The sequence below is a fragment of the Rana temporaria genome, chromosome 8 (assembly GCF_905171775.1).
Source record: "Rana temporaria chromosome 8, aRanTem1.1, whole genome shotgun sequence".
Classification (NCBI taxonomy): Eukaryota; Metazoa; Chordata; class Amphibia; order Anura; family Ranidae; genus Rana; species Rana temporaria.
Genome location: NC_053496.1, coordinates 136,601,700 through 136,620,163, shown reverse-complemented (window position 1 = coordinate 136,620,163; position 18,464 = coordinate 136,601,700). Strand labels below are relative to the sequence as shown.

Below are 18,464 nucleotides of genomic sequence, written 5' to 3'. Positions count from 1 at the left end.
GTTAATAAGTTGGATTGCGTTGGCGAGATGCGACTTCAGTCCATCGTCAGCAATGTCCATGGTGGGACAGGGATAGTTGTTGGGTCGGCTCCAGGCTCTTGCTGGAAAAAACATACATTCCAAGGTTGGAATAGGAAAGCGCATCAGCTGCTGCATTTGCCTGGAAAAGGTCTACATAAGATATTAACTGGTGACGGAGTGACAGCTGCGCGAGCCTGCGCAGGAAGTGATGGGGAGTGACTTAGATCTATCTTAATTGATGATGTCGGCTGTGGCCTGATTGTCTGTGGTGAAGAACAGTGTCTGTCCTGTTCAAGTGTGGTCCCAGACCTGGGCAGCTGCCACGATGGGGTGCAGCACGAGGCGTGATGAAGACTGGGTGAAGCAAAAATTTAAGAGAATTTCTGGGGGCCAAGGTTTGGAGAACCAGTGGCGGCCTAAAAAATGGCTGCAAAAGCCTTTGGTGGCTCGGCTGACACTGCCGGGATGAAGATTGAAATGATGTTCTATCAGGTGGGGAAGTTGTCCCACATAGCTAAGTCTGCTACTGATGCTTGGTCTAGTTTGAGAACTTGGACTGGATCTTGCATTGGTGTGAGAAAATCAAGACAATACACAGGTGCTCAACAAGACGATATACATGCACTCGCAGGCCAACGTGCACTCGCTGGTGCTGGATGAAAACCTGAACTAACCGCAGGGAAAAAACTGAGAAGAGATGAGTGGCCCGCGTGCCACTGAAGATGAATGGCCAACTGGGTGCCACTGTGTGTTTGTGTGGCTGATTGTTTGTCACTGAGGTGTGTTTGCAAGTTTAGTTTGTATTCGGGTTTGCACGTAGGTGCGTGCCGCTAAGTGTTTTATACTACTGCAGACAATATTGTGCGGTTGCAAGGGTGTCAGTGAGTGTCAGGTTGCTGGGACGATATTGTGTGGTAGGAAGGGGCCTTGAGTATGAAGGTTTGATGGTATTGGTGGTTGCAAGGGTCTCAGTCGTTTGCTGAGACGATATTGCGTGGTTGCAAAGGTCTCGATGATTATGAGGTTTGTTTTGAGATGGCATGGTGTGGTTGCACAGGTCTCAACAAGTGAGGGGTTGCTGAGACGATGTTGCGTTTTGCAATGGTCTCAAATGAGTGTCGGCCGCTGAGACAACTTTGTATGGCTGCAAGGGTCTAAATGAGTGTCAGGTTGCTGAGACGATATTGCATTTGCAATGGTCTCAAATGAGTGTCAGGTTGCTAAGATGACTTTGTATGGCTGCAAAGGTCTGAACGGGTGTCAGGCTGCTGAGATGAGATTGTGTAGGTGCAAAGGTCTAGAAGGGTGTGAGGTAGCTGAGATGATATTACATTTAGCAAGGGTCTCAAATGAGTGTCAAGTTGCTGAGACAATATTCCCCTTTATTTTAATTTGAATTTAATTGAAAACGACTGTGAATGAAACGCTGGTAAACATGAGTTACCGCATCTGGCAGTGTTTACAAGCTGTTACAGGCATTGGCGTTTCGAATGCGTTTCGAATGCCTCTGAACATCCGTCTGAACCCATTTTTTTTTTTTTTTTTTTTTTTTTTTTTACCAACAGCAGTGTACATGAGGCCAAAGATGATTTGTCTGGCTGCAAGGGTCTCAATGAATGCCAGGTTGCTGGGGCGAGACTGTATGGTCACAAAGGTCTTTGACGAGTGGGAGGTTGCTCAAGACAGTATTGCGTGGTTGCAAGAGTCTTGAAGAGTGTGGGGCTGCTGAGACGGTATTGTGTTTGCAAGGGTCTGAACTATGGTGTGAGGCTGCTGAGACGGTATTCCGTGGTTGCAAGGGCCTTGATGAGTGTGGGGCTGCTGAGACGGTATTGCGTTTGCAAGGGTCTGGATGAGTGTGGGGCTGCTGAGACGGTATTGCGTTTGCGAGGGTCTCAACAATGGTGTGAGGCTGCTGAGACGGTATTGCGTGGTTGCAAGGGACTTGATGAGTGTAGGGCTGCTGAGATGGTATTGCGTTTGCATGGGTCTCAACAATGGTGTGAGGCTGCTGAGACGGTATTGTGTGGTTGCAAGAGTCTTGATGAGTGTAGGGCTGCTGAGACGGTATTGCGTTTGCAAGGATCTCAACAATGGTGTGAGGCTGCTGAGACGATTTTGCATGGTTGCAATGGTCTCAAGAGGTGTCAGGTTGCTGGGCCGAGATTGTGTGGTGACAATTTTTTTTTTTGCATATTTTTTTTTTTTTTTTTTGCGTTTTGTAAGGGTCATGTGTTGCAAGGGTCTTAACAAGGGTATCAGGCTGCTGAGACAATTTTGTGTGCTTGCAAGAGTCTCCATGAGTGTGGGGCTGCTGAGACGGTATTGCGTTTGCAAGGGTGTCAGGCTGCTGAGACAATTTTCTGTGCTTGCCAGAGTCTCCATGAGTGGGGGGCTGCTGAGACGGTATTGCGTTTGCAAGGGTCTCAACAAGGGTGTCAGGCTGCGGAGACAAATTTTGCGGGCATGCAAGAGTCTCCATGAGTGTGGGGCTGCTGAGACGGTATTGCGTTTGCAAGGGTGTCAGGCTGCTGAGACAATTTTCTGTGCTTGCCAGAGTCTCCATGAGTGGGGGGCTGCTGAGACGGTATTGCGTTTGCAAGGGTCTCAACAAGGGTGTCAGGCTGCGAAGACGAATTTTGCGCCGTTGCAACGGTCTTAACAGGTGTCAGGTTGCGGGGCTGAGATTGTGTGGTGGCAATTATTTTTTTTTTCTGCACTTTTATATTTCTTTTTTCTTTTTGCGTTTTTTTTTTTTTTTTTTGCGTTTTTTTTATTTTATTTTATTTTTTTGCGTTTTTTTTTGTTTTGTTTTGTAAGGGTCATGTGTTGCAAGGGTCTTAACAAGGGTGTCAGACTGCTGAGACGATTTAGTGTGGTTGCAAGACTCGATGAGTGTGGGGCTGCTAAGACGGTATTGCGTTTGCAAGGGTCTTAACAAGGGTGTCAGGCTGTGGAGACGAATTTTGCATCGTTGCAACGGTCTCAACAGGTGTCAGGTTGCTGGGCTGAGATTACGTGGTGGCAATAGTTTTTTTTTATTTTTATTTTTTTGCGTTTTATATATTTTTTAACTTTTTGCGTTTTTTTTTTTTTTTTTTTTTTTTTTTTTTTGCATTTTGTAAGGGTCATGTGTTGCAAGGGTCTCAGACTGCCGAGATGATTTGCATGGTTGCAAGGTCTCAATCAATAAGAATTGGGTTACTGAGAAAGGATAGAAACACCTGGTTTGTTTGTACCTTAAGCAAGCAGTATAAGGTAGAAGGACAACACCTGTTTGAATCGTAGGTTCCGCAGGGGCCACTAATGAACGATATGGGAGACAACGAATGGTAGCAAATTGATAAGACATAAAGCATGTGTAATCTTACTTGCGACAGTGGGCCATGCGAGTGAGTTTGCGGCGGACTGTGGCTGGAGTGAAACATGTCGGGAACGTGTAGCGTGATGCCGTGCATGGGGCAAAACAAGGAGGTTTGGTGTAGAAAATAGAACACGAGAAGTGCGTATCAATGCTTTGTAAGCTCCACTGCGGGAACCAAACATATGGTACGGGTGACACCATGAGTGGCCACGAATTTGACATGACAAACAAGCTAACGAATCCTACCTGGGACAGTGAACGTGCGACTGGGTTTGCTTTGGACTGGAGTGGATGTGCAACGCATCCCAAGAGTGTGGTGTGGCGCCATGCATGACGCACAGGCAATAACTTTGGTAAATAAATGAGAGAGAAGAGCCGTGTACAAGCAATTCGTAAGTTCCGCTGTGGGAACTAAAACACACGACATGGGGGAAACAATGAATGACAACGGTAGAAAGTATGCAATTGTATCTGATACAAAAAGGTTGTGAAATGCATGAAATTAATCTGATACGAATTGATAGTAAGGAGTATTGAACGAATCTGATACGAATTGGTTGTAGAGTGTATGCTACCCCTTGCTTTGAAACCGAACACCTACCAACCACCCATCCCCCCAGGCTAATCAAGTGCAGACAAGGCACCATGTGAGTCCAATTACCACCTCAATCTGCCAAAGAACCCATACAAACACATGTCAATCTCCAAATGGATTTACAAATGAATCGTATGTTTGGCAGAAGGAAGTTGCAAATGTATTATGCCTGAGCCGAATGATGTTGGAACATAAGCAAAAGTAACTCAGGCAGATTTTTTCCCAAAAGGGATGCAGGATAGGAAGCATAACGAATTGTAAGATTGCACAAGATTCGAAAAGGTTTGAATCCTACCTGCGACAGTAAGCGGGAACCGCCGGCGAAGACCATGAAGGGAGAAACCGCAAAGCGCTTGCGATATTGAATGTGAGACTCACGGACATGAGGTGAGCTGGAAAGAGTCGGCCCAGTGACGTGTAGTACCGCACACTGAACCGACAAAGAGCATGTGTGAGTGGGCTGCTTAAATACCCTCCGGGCTCCTCCCATAAACTCAGGCCACCATACTGGCCTTCTTATATATCCAAGTAACACGTCCAATCTCATCGCAGCGCTCTGGGATTTGTTGGAGCCACAGAAGAAATATATACAGTACATCGAAATAACACACCCAAGCTCATCTCTTCACCACACACAGCCACAAAGGCAAGAGAATTCTTGTTGGGCAGTGTATTAGTGCTCGGACGAACACACTTAGATCAAATTTTAATGGTTCAAAGAATGTCAGGCAAAATTGTCGGCCCTCAAGCATGTTCACTTCATCAAATCTGGCCCTCTTTGAAAAAAGTTTGGACACCCCTGCTTTAACGTGTATATTAAACAGTTTTTTTTTTTTTTTTTATGTTATACAATTGACAAAGGTAAATTATATTTATGGTAAATGATATAATGATTGAAAATAAGTAGCAAAACGTATTAACTAGAATAAATTGTTGTGAAAAAATAAAAGGAGGAACAATCTATGTTGTTTGTCTATCTCTCATTCAGGTACATTGTTGTTCTGGACTCTATAAGGACAAAGAAGTGACATTTCATTCAACAGGATCCACCCTACCAAAAATAAGATATTTTGTTTAACCACTTCCCGCCTGGCCTATGGCCGATTTACGTCCGGGAAGTGGTTATGAAATCCTGACAGGACGTTCTAGAACGTCCTGCAGGATTTCATGCCGCGCGCGCCCGTGGGGGCGCGCATCGCGGCGATCGGTGATGCGGGGTGTCAGTCTGACACCCTGCATCTCCGATCTCGGTAAAGAGCCTCCGGCGGAGACTCTTTACCACGTGATCAGCCGTGTCCAACCACGGCTGATCACGATGTAAACAGGAAGAGCCGCCGATGGCTCTTCCTCACTCGCGTCTGACAGACGCGAGTAGAGGATAGCCGATCGGCGGCTCTCCTGACAGGGGGGGTTAGCGCTGATTGTTTATCAGCGCAGCCCCCCCTCGGATCGCCACACTGGACCACCAGGGATGCCCACCCTGGAGCACCAGGGTGGGCAAAAAAAAAAAAATGACAGAAAAAAAAAAAAAAAAAAAATGACAGAAAAAAAAAAAAAAAAAAAGCATAAAGAAAAAAAAAAGATGCCAGTCAGTGCCCACAAATGGGCACTGACTGGCAACCTGGCAATAATCAGTGCTGCTACCCCAGTGTCCATCAGCGCCACCCCAGTGTCCATCAGCGCCACCCCAGTGTCCATCAGTGCCACCCCAGTGCCACCCCACAGTGCCCATCCATGCCCAGTGCCCACCTATCAGTGCCCATCTGTGCCACCCATAAGTATCCATCAGTGCCGCCCATGAGTGCCCATCTGTGCCGCCTATGAGTGCCCAGTGCCGCCCATGAGTGCCCATCAGTGCCGCCTATGTGTGCCCATCAGTGCCGCCTATGTGTGCCCATCAGTGCCGCCTATGTGTGCCCATCAGTGCCGCCTATGTGTGCCCATCAGTGCCGCATACCAGCGCCGCCAATCAGTGCCACCTCATCTGTGCCCGTCAGTACTACCTCATCGATGTCCATCAGTGCCATCTCATCGGTGCCCATTAGTGCCGCCATATCAGTGCCCGTAATTGAAAGAGAAAACTTATTTACAAAAAAATTAACAGAAAAAAATAAAAACGTAATTTTTTTTCCAAATTTTCAGCCTTTTTTTAGTTGTTGCGCAAAAAAAAAAAATCGCAGAGGTGATCGAATACCACCAAAAGAAAGCTCTATTTGTGGGGAAAAAAGGACGCCAATTTTGTTTGGGTACAGTGTAGCATGACCGCGCAATTGCCATTCAAAGTGCGACAGTGCTGAAAGCTGAAAATTGGCTTGGGCGGGAAGCTGCGTAAGTACCTGGTATGGAAGTGGTTAAACTCAGCTTTATTCACATAATGTTCTACACTCCTTTCAGGATCTGCAAGAATCTTTTTAACTGCCTCATCGTAACTTTTTTAAATATTTACAATTACAGCATGCGGTACAATCTCAGTTAAAAAGGGGTAAAGATAGTGATAAGACCAATGCCACTCTTAACTACATTAGCAGTGGCGACAGAAAAAGGCCATTATTTCATCTCTATATGGCCAACTTGTAACTTAAATAAACTGTAGAAACTGTGGATATCGGTCCCACAGTTGGCCCCATCTTCATTGAATCTTGTTGCTACTTTGTAGGGTGGTCAATTGTAGCTTGTTATAATAAGCACAGTTTCAGAAGGAAAATGGAGGGCCATACCAGTGGGTAAGAAAGAAAGGAGTGAAATAATCCACCTGTAGTAGTAACTTTTCTCATAGTCATAGATATACAGCTCATTACATCAGGCGAATATTGGATTAGTCGCTTGATTTATTTATGTATTTGTGTGTGGGTTTTTTTTTTTGTATGTTTGTTTATATATTGTTATTATTTGTAGATGTTTATAATCAGGGGTCAAGTCCTGGGGAAAAAAGTGTGGGAACTTCCACCCAAGATCCACTCCCCCACAAAAAAAAAAAAATGATACGCTCATATGCATAATTACTAAACCGCATGTTTTTTGGGGTTTTTTTTCGATCCACTGTACCTTAGTAATCCTTTATGTAACTGGCCGTTTCCTGTATATGGATTCATCGGGTAGTGTGCGAGTATTCCATCACTTCCTTGATGCCACAATGTCTCCTGGGAACTTTTGTCATTGTTCCCAGGAGACATTGCGGAGGTCTGCCGCGAGTTATCGCGGGATTTAGAAAGAGAGAGAGAGAGACTTGTAAAGCGCAACACATGCGAACTGAATCGCCTCTGGGCGCTGTATCCATTTCATGGGTAAGGAACCCCTTGACCTCAGAAGAGATGGGTTTTAATATTTCTCCTGAAGGCCAAGTGGTCCGACTCCAGTCGGATGGTGGTTGGTAGAAGCAAGTTCTTTCTAAATCCCACGATAACTCGCGGCAGACCTCCGCAATGTCTCCTGGGAACAATGACAAAAGCTCCTATGAGATATTGCGGCATTGAGGAAGTGACGGAATACCCGCACACTACCTGATGAATCCATATACAGGAAGCGGCCAGTAACATAAAGGATTACTAAGGTTCGCCTGCCCCTGACAGTGACTCGAGCTGGGCATCGCCGCTTAGTGAAGGATTGGCTCGGGTGGCTCGGCTGCTCTCGTCCTGCAAAGGGAACTGAGTTCCTGCTGTGAAAAAAGTGCAGGAACTCAGTTCCCACGCGTTCCCGCAGGACTTGAGCCCTGTTTATAATGCTTGTTATGTTGTATTGATGATATGTGTAAGAAAAAGAAAGAACATTTTCAGAATTTGCTTTTGATTGATCTTATGTGATGTTTTGGAAATAAGCAATTTATGTATTAGTTTAATAGTGAGATAAGTACTATAGTCTCCAACAAGAATGCAATCTGGTCTGTAATGATGAAAACTTATAAAATAAATATATTAAAAAAAAAAAAACTCCATTTGTTTCTCTGGCCTGCCACACTGTAAAACCCTCACATACTCTGAGCTGAGCCTGTTTTCTGCCAGCCAGTCTAAAACTGCTGATATTACTCCCAGTGGTCAGTTTACAAGCAGAATGCTGGGCACATACAGAACCATCTAGGCCCATGTGTTTTGATCTCTAGGTATTGTTATATGTGCATTTATCAGGACCCTGGTAACAGCAAAAGTTAGTGTTATGTCCCCTGTGTAAAGCTCATCATGACACATCCTCTGCTGTATAAATACCAACACTGTCCTCATTGCCACAGTTCACACACCTGGAAATGATTTTAAAAGGTCTCCTTATTCTGCTTTGTGTGCTGTCATTAGCACAGGCAACATCGCCACAGCACATTATCCACCCCAAGTTTCTCCACCTAGGTAAGTGTCTTGTTTAATAGATTATTGAATAGAGTGTTTAATAAATGTAATGGATTTCCTTTTTGTCTGGGGGATGTTTGCTGATGTTTTTTGTGTCATAAAACCTCATCTGTGTAAAACATAGTAGCAACAAAGCTAGACAACAAAGCTGTTTTCTTTATTTCTGCATTATATAATCTGTAGATTTTGTGGACTTTTTGCTTTGTTTGTGGTTACTTAAGTTTTTTTATAAAAAATTGTTTTGATTGTGATTTATGATGCTCTGGAGATAGAGAAAGGAAGAAGTCATGGAAAATGAGGTAAAGTAGGGAGAGACAGACAAGACAAAGAAAGAGGGGTGAGAGAAATGAGAGGAAAGAAGAAAAAATAGGGAGAACAGAGGTAAGGGACATAGGAAACAAGAGACAAAACAAAGTAAAGCCCCGTACACATGATCGGACCTTTGTCCGACCAAAATCACATCGGAGCAAAAGAGATCATGTTCTCTATCTAAACACAGTCGGAATTTCCAATGGAAAAAGTCAGTCAGACTTTTTCCTTCGGAAATTCCGATCTTGTGTATGGGGCTTTAGAGGGATGAAAAATAAGAAAGACGAAAAAAGAAAAAGAAAAAGAAAGGAGGTAAGGGAAGTAAGAAATAACAGGCAAGACAAGGAAAAAAAGTGTGAGAACTAAAATAAAGGAAAGACCTAAAAAAAAAAGGAAAGAAGAAAAAGAATGGAGAAAAGAGGTAAAGGAAGTAGGAAATGTCAGACAAGACAACAAAAAAGGGGTGAGAACAAAGGAAAGAAGAAAAAGTAAGAAGAAAAGAGGTAAGGAAAGTAGAAAGAGACAGACAAGACAAAAAAAGATGGGGGAACGATAAAAGACAGAAAAAAAAGAAAAAGTGAGAAGAGATATAAGGTAGGTAGGAAGAGACAGACAAAACAAAAAAAGAGGAGTGAGAGATAAGTGAGGGGAAATAAGAAAAAGTAAAGAGAGGAGAGATAAGGAGGGACAGAAAAGAGGGATGAGAGATAAGTGAGAGGAAAGACAAAAAAGTAAGGAGAAGAGAGCTAAGGAGGGGCAGAAATGACAAAAAAGAGGTGTGAGAGATAGGAAGAAAATGTAGAGAGAAGAGAGTTAAGGAAAGTAGGAAGAGACGGATAAGACCAAGAAAGAGGGATGAGAAAGAGAGAGTGCTAGAGACAAAGGGGGTAATCCACAAAAGGGATACGCCGGCGTATCTACTGATACGCCGTCGTATCCCTGTTTCTATCTATGGAACTGATCCACAGAATCAGTTTCTCATAGATAGGCAGAAGATCCGACATGTGTAAGGGACTTACACTGTCAGATCTTAGGATGCAGTACCGCATCCGCCTCTGGGGGCATTTCTCGTCGGAATGCCGCTTCGGGTATGCAAAGTAGCACTTACGGAGATCCACAAAGCTTTTACGCTTCGTTTTTTCTCCGTAAGTATTAGTTTGCCGTCGCAATATTAGGGCTGCTTTTACAAGGCCTAAACTGTTTAGGCCTTGTAAAAGTAGACCCTTCTATCCCGGGTCGCTGTCTTTTTTTTTCAAATTTTTTTTTTCCCGCTGCAACTCGTATTTTTTTTTTTTACGCCCGTCGCGATTCTCAAAACCCGGCGCAACGTAAAACCGTGCAAAGCACGTCGGGAAAATGACGTCGGGAGCATGCGCAGTACGTCCGGCGCGGGAGTGCGCCTAATTTAAATGGGACTCGCCCCATTAAATTAGGAACGCCTTGCGCCGGCCGGATTTAAGTTACACCGCAGAAAATTTCTAGATAAGTGCTTTGTGGATCGGGCACTTAGGTAGAAATTTTCCGGCGGTGTAACTTAAATCCGAATATTTAAGTTACACCCGCTGGCTGTGGATTAGGCCCAAAGGGCCAGATTCACAGAAGAGATACGACGGCGTATCTCTGATACTCGGTCGTATCTCTGATACTCCGTCGTATCTCTCAGAGTATTTATGTGACTGATTCATAGAATCAGTTACGCATAGATATCCCTAAGATCCGACAGGTGTTATTAATTGTCTTACACCGTCGGATCTTAGGATGCAATACCTCGGCCGCCGCTGGGTGGAGTTTGCGTCGTATTCCAGCGTCGGGTATGCAAATGAGGATTTACGGCGATCCACGACGGTTTTCGCGATCGTTGCTATGTTAAAGTATGGCCGTCTTTCCCGGGTCGAATTTCAAATTTTTTTTTTTTTGCGTAAGACGTCCGGGAATACGAACGTACGCTACGCACGTCAACATTCAAAAAAATGACGTCACTTCGCGCAAAGCACGGCGGGAATTTCTAAAGGGAGCATGCGCAGTATGTCCGGCGTGGGAGCGCGCCTAATTTAAATGGCACACGCCCCTTAGAATTAGGTGGGCTTACGCCAGACGCCGCCGGCGTAAGTTTTCACGCAAGTGCTTGGTGAATCAGGTACTTGCGATGAAAACTTGCGGTGGTGTAACGTATATACGCTACGTTACGCCGCCGCAATTATATGTGAATCTGGCCCAAAGAGCTTGAGTTAGAGATGGAGAGAGAAACAGAAGACAGCGAAAGACAAGGGTAAGATCGAGAGAGGAATACATAAAATAAAGGAAAATTGGAAATTGGTTACAGAGATTAAGAGAGAGGAAAGCAGGATGAGATAAAATAGAAAGATGATTTCTGTTACTTCTGATATTATGTTATCGTTGGAAAACAAAATATTTTACATGCATACTGATACATTGTTTCTTTTAGCAGCGTACTTTATTTGCTTATCAAATGCATATAAATAATACATAAAATGTTTGTAAACCTTACTTTGTAGTTAAAATTGACTGTGCTTGTTAGCGGTAGTGACAGAAGGTTCCAGGAAAATGATCCCTTAGGGTTTACTGATGGGAAAAGATGTCCTCTTTTCAGCTAAACCATCTGTTGAAGGCTGGGGGGGTAAGAGAAAATGCTGCTGCTACACATATAAAAATGAAAGTAGATAATTGGCACATTAAAACATAAATGTTGTGTAGGCTTACGATCAAGGAATCATTACAGAACCACAGACTTTCTCCCTAGAGCCCTAGTATAGACATTTCTTCAATGTTTCCTTTCCATTTACAGCTTACTAGAGGCCTCTATTCTTTAGTACTGGGTCCATAAATATGACCACTAAGCCTCCAATAGTGTAACATAGGATAATACAGTTTTCCCCAGTGACACAAAGAGATCATATCTAAGAAAAGAGGAACAGGTGTAAGGCCCCTTATCAGGGCCGTCTTTAATATGGTTTGGGCCCTGGGCAAACATTATTTTTGGGCCCCCCTCCAGCTTATTTTGGGCCTGGCTGGTTCACATGTATGTGTTTTGGCGGTCCTCATTTGTGCAGGTACAGCAGTCCATTGATTTGAATGGGCTGCCATGCCTTTGTTTCCTGCAGAAAAAAGGTGCATTCAGCATTTTAAAAATACAGTTGCCTTGAAATCCATTCTGCTTTTGCACCATGATACTTACCTGCAGTTCTTGCACACACAAACTCACTGTGTTTTTAAAAGCGTGACCTAAACGTCTAAAAATGCAGCAAGTTTGACAGTGCGGGAACTGCAGATAAGTCACAGCAGACAGCAGAATGGACAGACAGTGCTGTATTTCAGTGCTTGATGGGCATAGGTGTGCCATGTACGCAGCCTATTACATGAGGCATGCGCTTTTCTTTGCAGGAAACACAGGCATGGCGGCCCATTCAAATGAATGTGGGCCGCCAAAACACATACATGTGAACCAGCCAAGCCCAAAATAAGCCCATCAAGCAGTTAAATACAGACAGTAATGCCATGTGCTCTGAGGCCTTACTCAGCCTGGACTGCAGGTCTGGTCTGTGATTTAAAGAGTTCCTCTATTTTACACATGGCATGGCATGGGGTCCCATGGTGCTAAAGAAGAATGGACAGACGGTGCTGTGACCCCCATGCCATGCCATGTGTAAAATAGAGGAACTTTTTAAAACACTGACCAGACCTGCAGTGAATCATCAAATATTATAAAGACTTTGGGCACACTCTACAGAAAACTTCTATTTACAATATAGATTAGCAAACAGTGACATACCTTGAGGAGCAGGACATGAAGAAATCAGCCTCAGGAAGAGCAAACTGGGGATGTTATAAAATCACATTCTAATTCACTTTTATATACAAGCAGCACCCAGTGGCAGGAAGGGAGAAGTGCACGTCTAAAGGGAAGCCAGGGGTGCTGTACATTTTAAAGCACTGGGAAGGGAAGCAGTACTGTCACTGGCTGCGTGCCGCTGATGATTTTCAGCCTGATTTGTGGGCAGCACAGGGGCTTAACAGGCAGCAGGGATCAGGAATTATGGTGCCACTTACACAGCTTCAGGCATGGGCCCCCTGGAGCAGAGAACCGGGAGGGGGTGCTGCCGCCTGAAATTGAAAAGCAGGGGGGGGGTTCCGCGAATTTAAAAGCGGGGGGCCCTTTACAAAAAAGAAATAAAAAATAAAGAAAAATATATATAAAAAAGGGGTGTAGCCATCCGGGACCCTGGGGACCTCTGAGCCCTTTAATAAAAAGAAAAAAAGAAATAAAAAATATATATATATTTTTTTAAAAAGGGGGTTGCCATCTGGGGCCCTGGGGACCTCTGGGCCCTTTAATAACATTTTTTTATAAAAATAAATTACAAAAAAAGGGGGTTGCCATCCGGGACCTCTGGGCCCTTTATTAAAAAATTAAAAAAATATATATAAAAAAGAAACAATTATAAAAAAAAGGGGGGGGGGTTGCCATCCGGGGACCTCTGGGCCCTTTAATAAAAAAAAATATAACAAAAATAAAAAAATAAACATTTATAAAAAAAATTAAAAAGGGTGTTTGCCACATGGGGCCCTCTGAGCCCTTTAATAATAATAAAAAAAAAAAAATAAATATATATATATATATATATATATATATATATATATATATAAAAGAAAAAAAAGAAATAAAATAATATGAAAAAAATTATAAAAAAAGGGGGGTTGCCATCCGGGGGCCTGGGGACCTCTGGGTCCTTTAATAATAATAATAATAATAATAATAATAATAATGATGATATATTATATATATATATATATATATATATACATATATATATATATATATATATATATATATATATATATATATATATATATAATATTATATATATATATATATATATATATATATATATATATATATATATATATATATATATATATATATATATAAAGAAATATATAAAAAAATATGTTTTTTATAAAAAAAGGGGGGTTGTCATCAGGGGCCCTGGGGAACTACGGGCCCCTGGGGACCCCCAGACCTCTAAAAAAATTGGCCCTTTAATAAAAAATAAAATAAAAATATATATTTTTTTATTTAAAAATAAATAAAAAAAAAGGGGGTTGCCATCTGGGGCCCTGGAGACCCCTAAAAAAATGGTCCCTTTAATAAAAAAAACTCTAAAAAAAAATTGGCCCTTTAATAAAAAATAAAATAAAAATATATTAAAAAAATATATATTTATTTATTTAAAAAAAATAAAAAAAAGGGGGGTTGCCATCTGGGGCCATAGGGGCCTCCGGGCCCCTGGGGACCTCCGGACTTTTTTTTTAAAGGGGGTTGCTTTGGGCCCCCAACAGTGACAGGGCCCTGGGCAGCTGCCCCATTTGCCCTGTGGTAAAGACGGCCCTGCCCCTTATACCCGATACAGTTCTGGCCACAACTAGGTTCCAGAATTTGTGCCCAACAAGGAAACATACTAGCCAAGAATGTTAGGTAAGACCAAGTCTCTCAGACACACATACATCTCAGCACAAAGAATATTTTTAGAAAAATTGAATTCTTCCATTGCATATGCTTTTTTTTGTTTACAGACTATAGACAGAAGGTGAACACTCTGGGGTAGATTCACTAAGACTTACAATGGGCGTATCAATAGATACTCTGTCGTAAGTCCGAATCCCCACCGTTGTATATTTAAGCGTATTCTCAAACTGAGATATGCTTAAATATTGCTAAGATACGACCAGCGTAAGTCTCCTACGCCGTCGTATCTTAACAGCATATTTACGCTGGCCGCTAGGGGTGTGTACGCTGATTTACGCCTAGAATATGTAAATCAGCTAGATACGCCTATTCACAAACGTACGCCCGGCCGTCGCAGTAAAGATACGCCGTTTACGTAAGGGGTATTCAGGCGTAAAGCTAAATCACCAAAAACATTGCGCAGCCAATGTTAAGTTTGGACGTCGGAACCGCATCAAATTTTTCAAATTTTACGTCGTTTGCGTAACTCGTCCATAAATGGAGCTGGCCGTAATTTACCTTCACGTCGAAAGCATGACGATTTGCCGACGTCATTTGGAGCATGCTCACTGTGATACGTCCACGGACGGCGCATGCGCCGTTCGTTAAAAACGTTAAAAACGTGGGTTCACTAGTATTTTACATAGAACACGCCCCCAACCAGCCTATTTTAAATTACACCAGCCCAGTTACACTGTGCCGCCGTAAGTTACAGCGCAAGTTCTTTGTGAATACAGGACCTGCGGCTCAAAATTACGGCGGCGTAGTGTATCTGAGATACGCTACGCCGGCCGAAATCTTCGTGAATCTAGCCCTTTGAGTCTACCTCAAAGTAGAACCTAATTAATACAGTTGAGAAAAATACTCCAATCAGAGATGAGAGTGTGACAAAAAAAAGGCATTGGTGTAATAGGGATAAAAAAAACATACCCTTTGCATTAGTGTTATTATGATAAATAAAATTCCCCTAGTATAGTTAGTAAATTTAATATTGGATTAAATACACACCCCTAACATTGCTGACATTACAAAAAAAATCCCCCATTACTGGTGTTAGTGAGATGAAATAAACATCCCCATAGCCAGGGACATCTGCGGTGCAAAAGGTGCAGCTGCCCCTGGGACCATTTATTGTTGTGGGGCCCAAAGCAGCTGAGCTGCCCCTTGAGCCTGCGCTGTCCACAAATAGTTGATAGGTGGATTTGGCTATCACTCAGGAGATGAGGACGGAATTGAATGTTGGGGGCGCTGGTAATTGGTTGGGTGTTATTCCTGCAGCATGTGTGGTGATTGGAGAGCTTAGTAAGGTAAACCTTGTCCAGAGAGAGTATTTGTCAGTCCGGGCACAGTCACACTGACCCCTCTTCCTCACCATGTCTGATAAGCCGCAGACCATCGACCCGCTGAAGAACCTATTTGCTGGGGGGGTTTGAGGGGAGTGCCTGGTGTTCGCCTGACATTCTGTGGACACTATCAAGGTGAGAACATTGGGGGGGGGGGGGCAGTGCATGGATCTGTGGAGGCAGGGGGTCCTGTTTGATGATGTGGGTAGTATGGGGGAGAGGGTCCTGTATAATATGAGAGCAAAATTGCATGGGGGGGCCCAAGAAGGAGGGAGCCCCGCGGTGACGTCACAGCTCCGTGGCAGGGACTTCCCGAAGACAGGTATCCTATGCCCCCCCCCCCCCCCCCGAAAGGTGCCAATTGTGGCACCAGAGGGGGAGGAATAAGATGAGCAGAAGTTCCACTTTTGGGTGGAACTCTGCTTTAAGTATTCTTTGCAAAGTGAACCTTTACCTCATTTACTAAGCTCTGGAGCAAGTGCGCTTGCAGTGCACAGTATATTTCCCTTTAGTAAATCAACCCCATAGTATGACATACAGACTGTAGTCACCTGTATGTATGTAATGTACGGCAAGGTGCAGCTGTCTGGAGTATGTAACACACAGTACAGCATACACTTTGCATTAATTTAGAATACGTATTATAGCAGAACTTAACTGGACCAGTTAAACTCACCCATCAATTCTGTCTCCATGTTTTTATTTTGTTAAGAAATCACTTTGAAAAACACCCCCTAGTGTTTCTAGCCATGGTCATCTTCAATAAGGGCAGATTATTCATGTAGCATTTACTTCCTGGAATCCACCTGCCCTTAGCTAAGGCATGCAGGCAGGAGAGTGTGCTTAAAGGGTCACTAAAGGATTTTTTATTTTTTTAGCTAATTAGCTTCCTTTACCTTACTGCAGTCCTGGTTTCATGTCCTCATGGTTCGTTTTTGCTCTAATCCTTCTCTGTTCTGAACACTTTCTGGTTGTCTGTTTCCTGATGAAAAAAGTCATGGGAGCTTTCTCTCTGTGGTCACTAATCAAGGAGGTGTGATTACTGTGTGTCTGAAACCCCTCAACACCAATCAGTTTCGTTTTACAAACCATCACTTACCTGTATTGGCTCTGTGGCTCTGTACATCACAGAGCAGGAAACAGCATGCAAAAACGAAACTGTAGGTACATTATATGATTGATTTTTATCTTTAATCATTTTAAAAAGGAATCAGTTAACTATTATGTCTCTATACCCTGTAAACAGTCATTTCAGCAAAAAAATTAAAAAATTCCTTTACAACTCCTTTAAGTGAAAAAAAAACTCCTCATCTTTCAAATAAAATAAAAAATCCCCATGAAGACTGGTGGGATGAATGACATAATTTGGCCTTGGCCAGAAACCTGAAAGTATCTGAAGAAATGTACAAAAACTTTTTAAAACAAGTAAATGTAATATACTTCCCTATCTATTTACTAATGCTAGCAGCATAAAGTTAATGTTGAATGAGAGAGTTTGAAACACTTTAAACTCAGTAGAGCATGCATGCCCCTAAATAAAGCCCCCTTATATTAGTGGGTACTTAAAAATGCCCCATTATATAAGTGTAAATACCATGTTGTATGAGTGGTCATTATTTAAATGCCCCCTTACATTGGTGGTCACTGGTCAGTGGAGAAATCTAGCATATAAAAACATTTATGATATAGATTGTAATATGTACTTAAATATAGACTATTCCATAATCTATAAAAAAAATGCTAAGAAAAACTCATAACAGTGAGGAGAAGAGGAAAAATAATAACAAACAAATAATGGGGCAAAATTCCTCCCAATGATACCAACGATAGGGCACAATTCCTCCCACTGACATCAAAGATGGGGCATTGTTTTTTCCACTGACATGGGGACCTTTCTATTCACAATACAATGGGCATAGTTTGGTAACCCCCCCCCCTAAAAAAAAGTCTTAAGAACAGTAAACTGTCCCTTTGTTTGGGGACCCCTGGTACAGCGGCAAGAAAAAAGTTCAATTGTACTCCAGCTAGGTAAGACATCTGAGTGGTCTGTGAAACATTGGCTGCAATAACCTTTAAAAGGGCTGATGATGGGGGACAGATATGGAAGCATGGGCTGGATGAGAAATAAGTGGTTGACATGTGAAGAATGGAGATAGAAGGTGTGTTGGATCCTGGCAAGGGGATCGGGGCAACTTCTGTTGCTGTCAGAGACTGTGCTCTTATAGTTCAGATTTCTTTAGAAGTGTTTGTTGTGCCGGCCAGGTTGGGTTGGAGATGCCGTGTGGTATGAAGAGTTATGCAGGTGGTGGGCACTGTTGGTGAACTTGAGGGCTGCAGTGGATGGCAACATAAGGTAGGGCTAGGAGATAGATCACCCCTTACTGGTAAGGTGATTTGTTATAGACGGCATAGAAATTAAAAAATATTGTCTGTTTGCAGCATTGAAAGCCACTCTATCCAGGAAACTGTGAGGGGGACCATCACTGTGTATCTGGGGTGGCATTGTCTACTCATGACTGGCCCTGCACTTGCACCAGTCCTCTAGCACAACATGCAGTGCCATTGCATGCCTATGCATCTAATATTGTGAAGGTAGTAAGTTAACACATTATCTGCCAAGTTGCTGCTGATGCCAAATTAAAACTGTAGTTGGAGGCAAACTCACAAGTGGAAAGATTCCACTCCCAACCGTCATGAAACCTTAGGCCACAGTCTGCGTGGTTTAGTGTCAAATCCAGCCAACACGGTATCCTCGCCTAGGCCAACAAGGTCCAGGCCTAGGGCAGCACTTTGTATGGGGGCAGCATGAAAAGAGTCCCCACCGGCTTGCACTACACTGTTAGGCAAGTTAGTCTAGCACCCCAATGAAGCGGCCGCACTGCTTCCGGTATGCAGGTGGCCGGCATTCCGCAACTGTGTGGGGGGCGGGGGATTTGTGCCTAAAGCGGTAGTTCCCCCTCCAAAAAAATGTTAC

General features: G+C 43.1%; 1 protein-coding gene across 1 annotated transcript in view; it reads left to right on the top strand.

Moving 5' to 3' along the window:
* The first annotated feature begins 8,056 nt into the window (after positions 1-8,056).
* LOC120909094 (elastase-1-like) overlaps positions 8,057-18,464 on the top strand; it is a 49,917-nt gene continuing 39,509 nt past the window's right edge. The window contains exon 1 of the mRNA XM_040320745.1: positions 8,057-8,314. Coding sequence (XP_040176679.1) covers positions 8,218-8,314 — 97 coding nt within the window. The 5' untranslated portion in view covers positions 8,057-8,217. The remainder of the gene's footprint in view (positions 8,315-18,464) is intronic.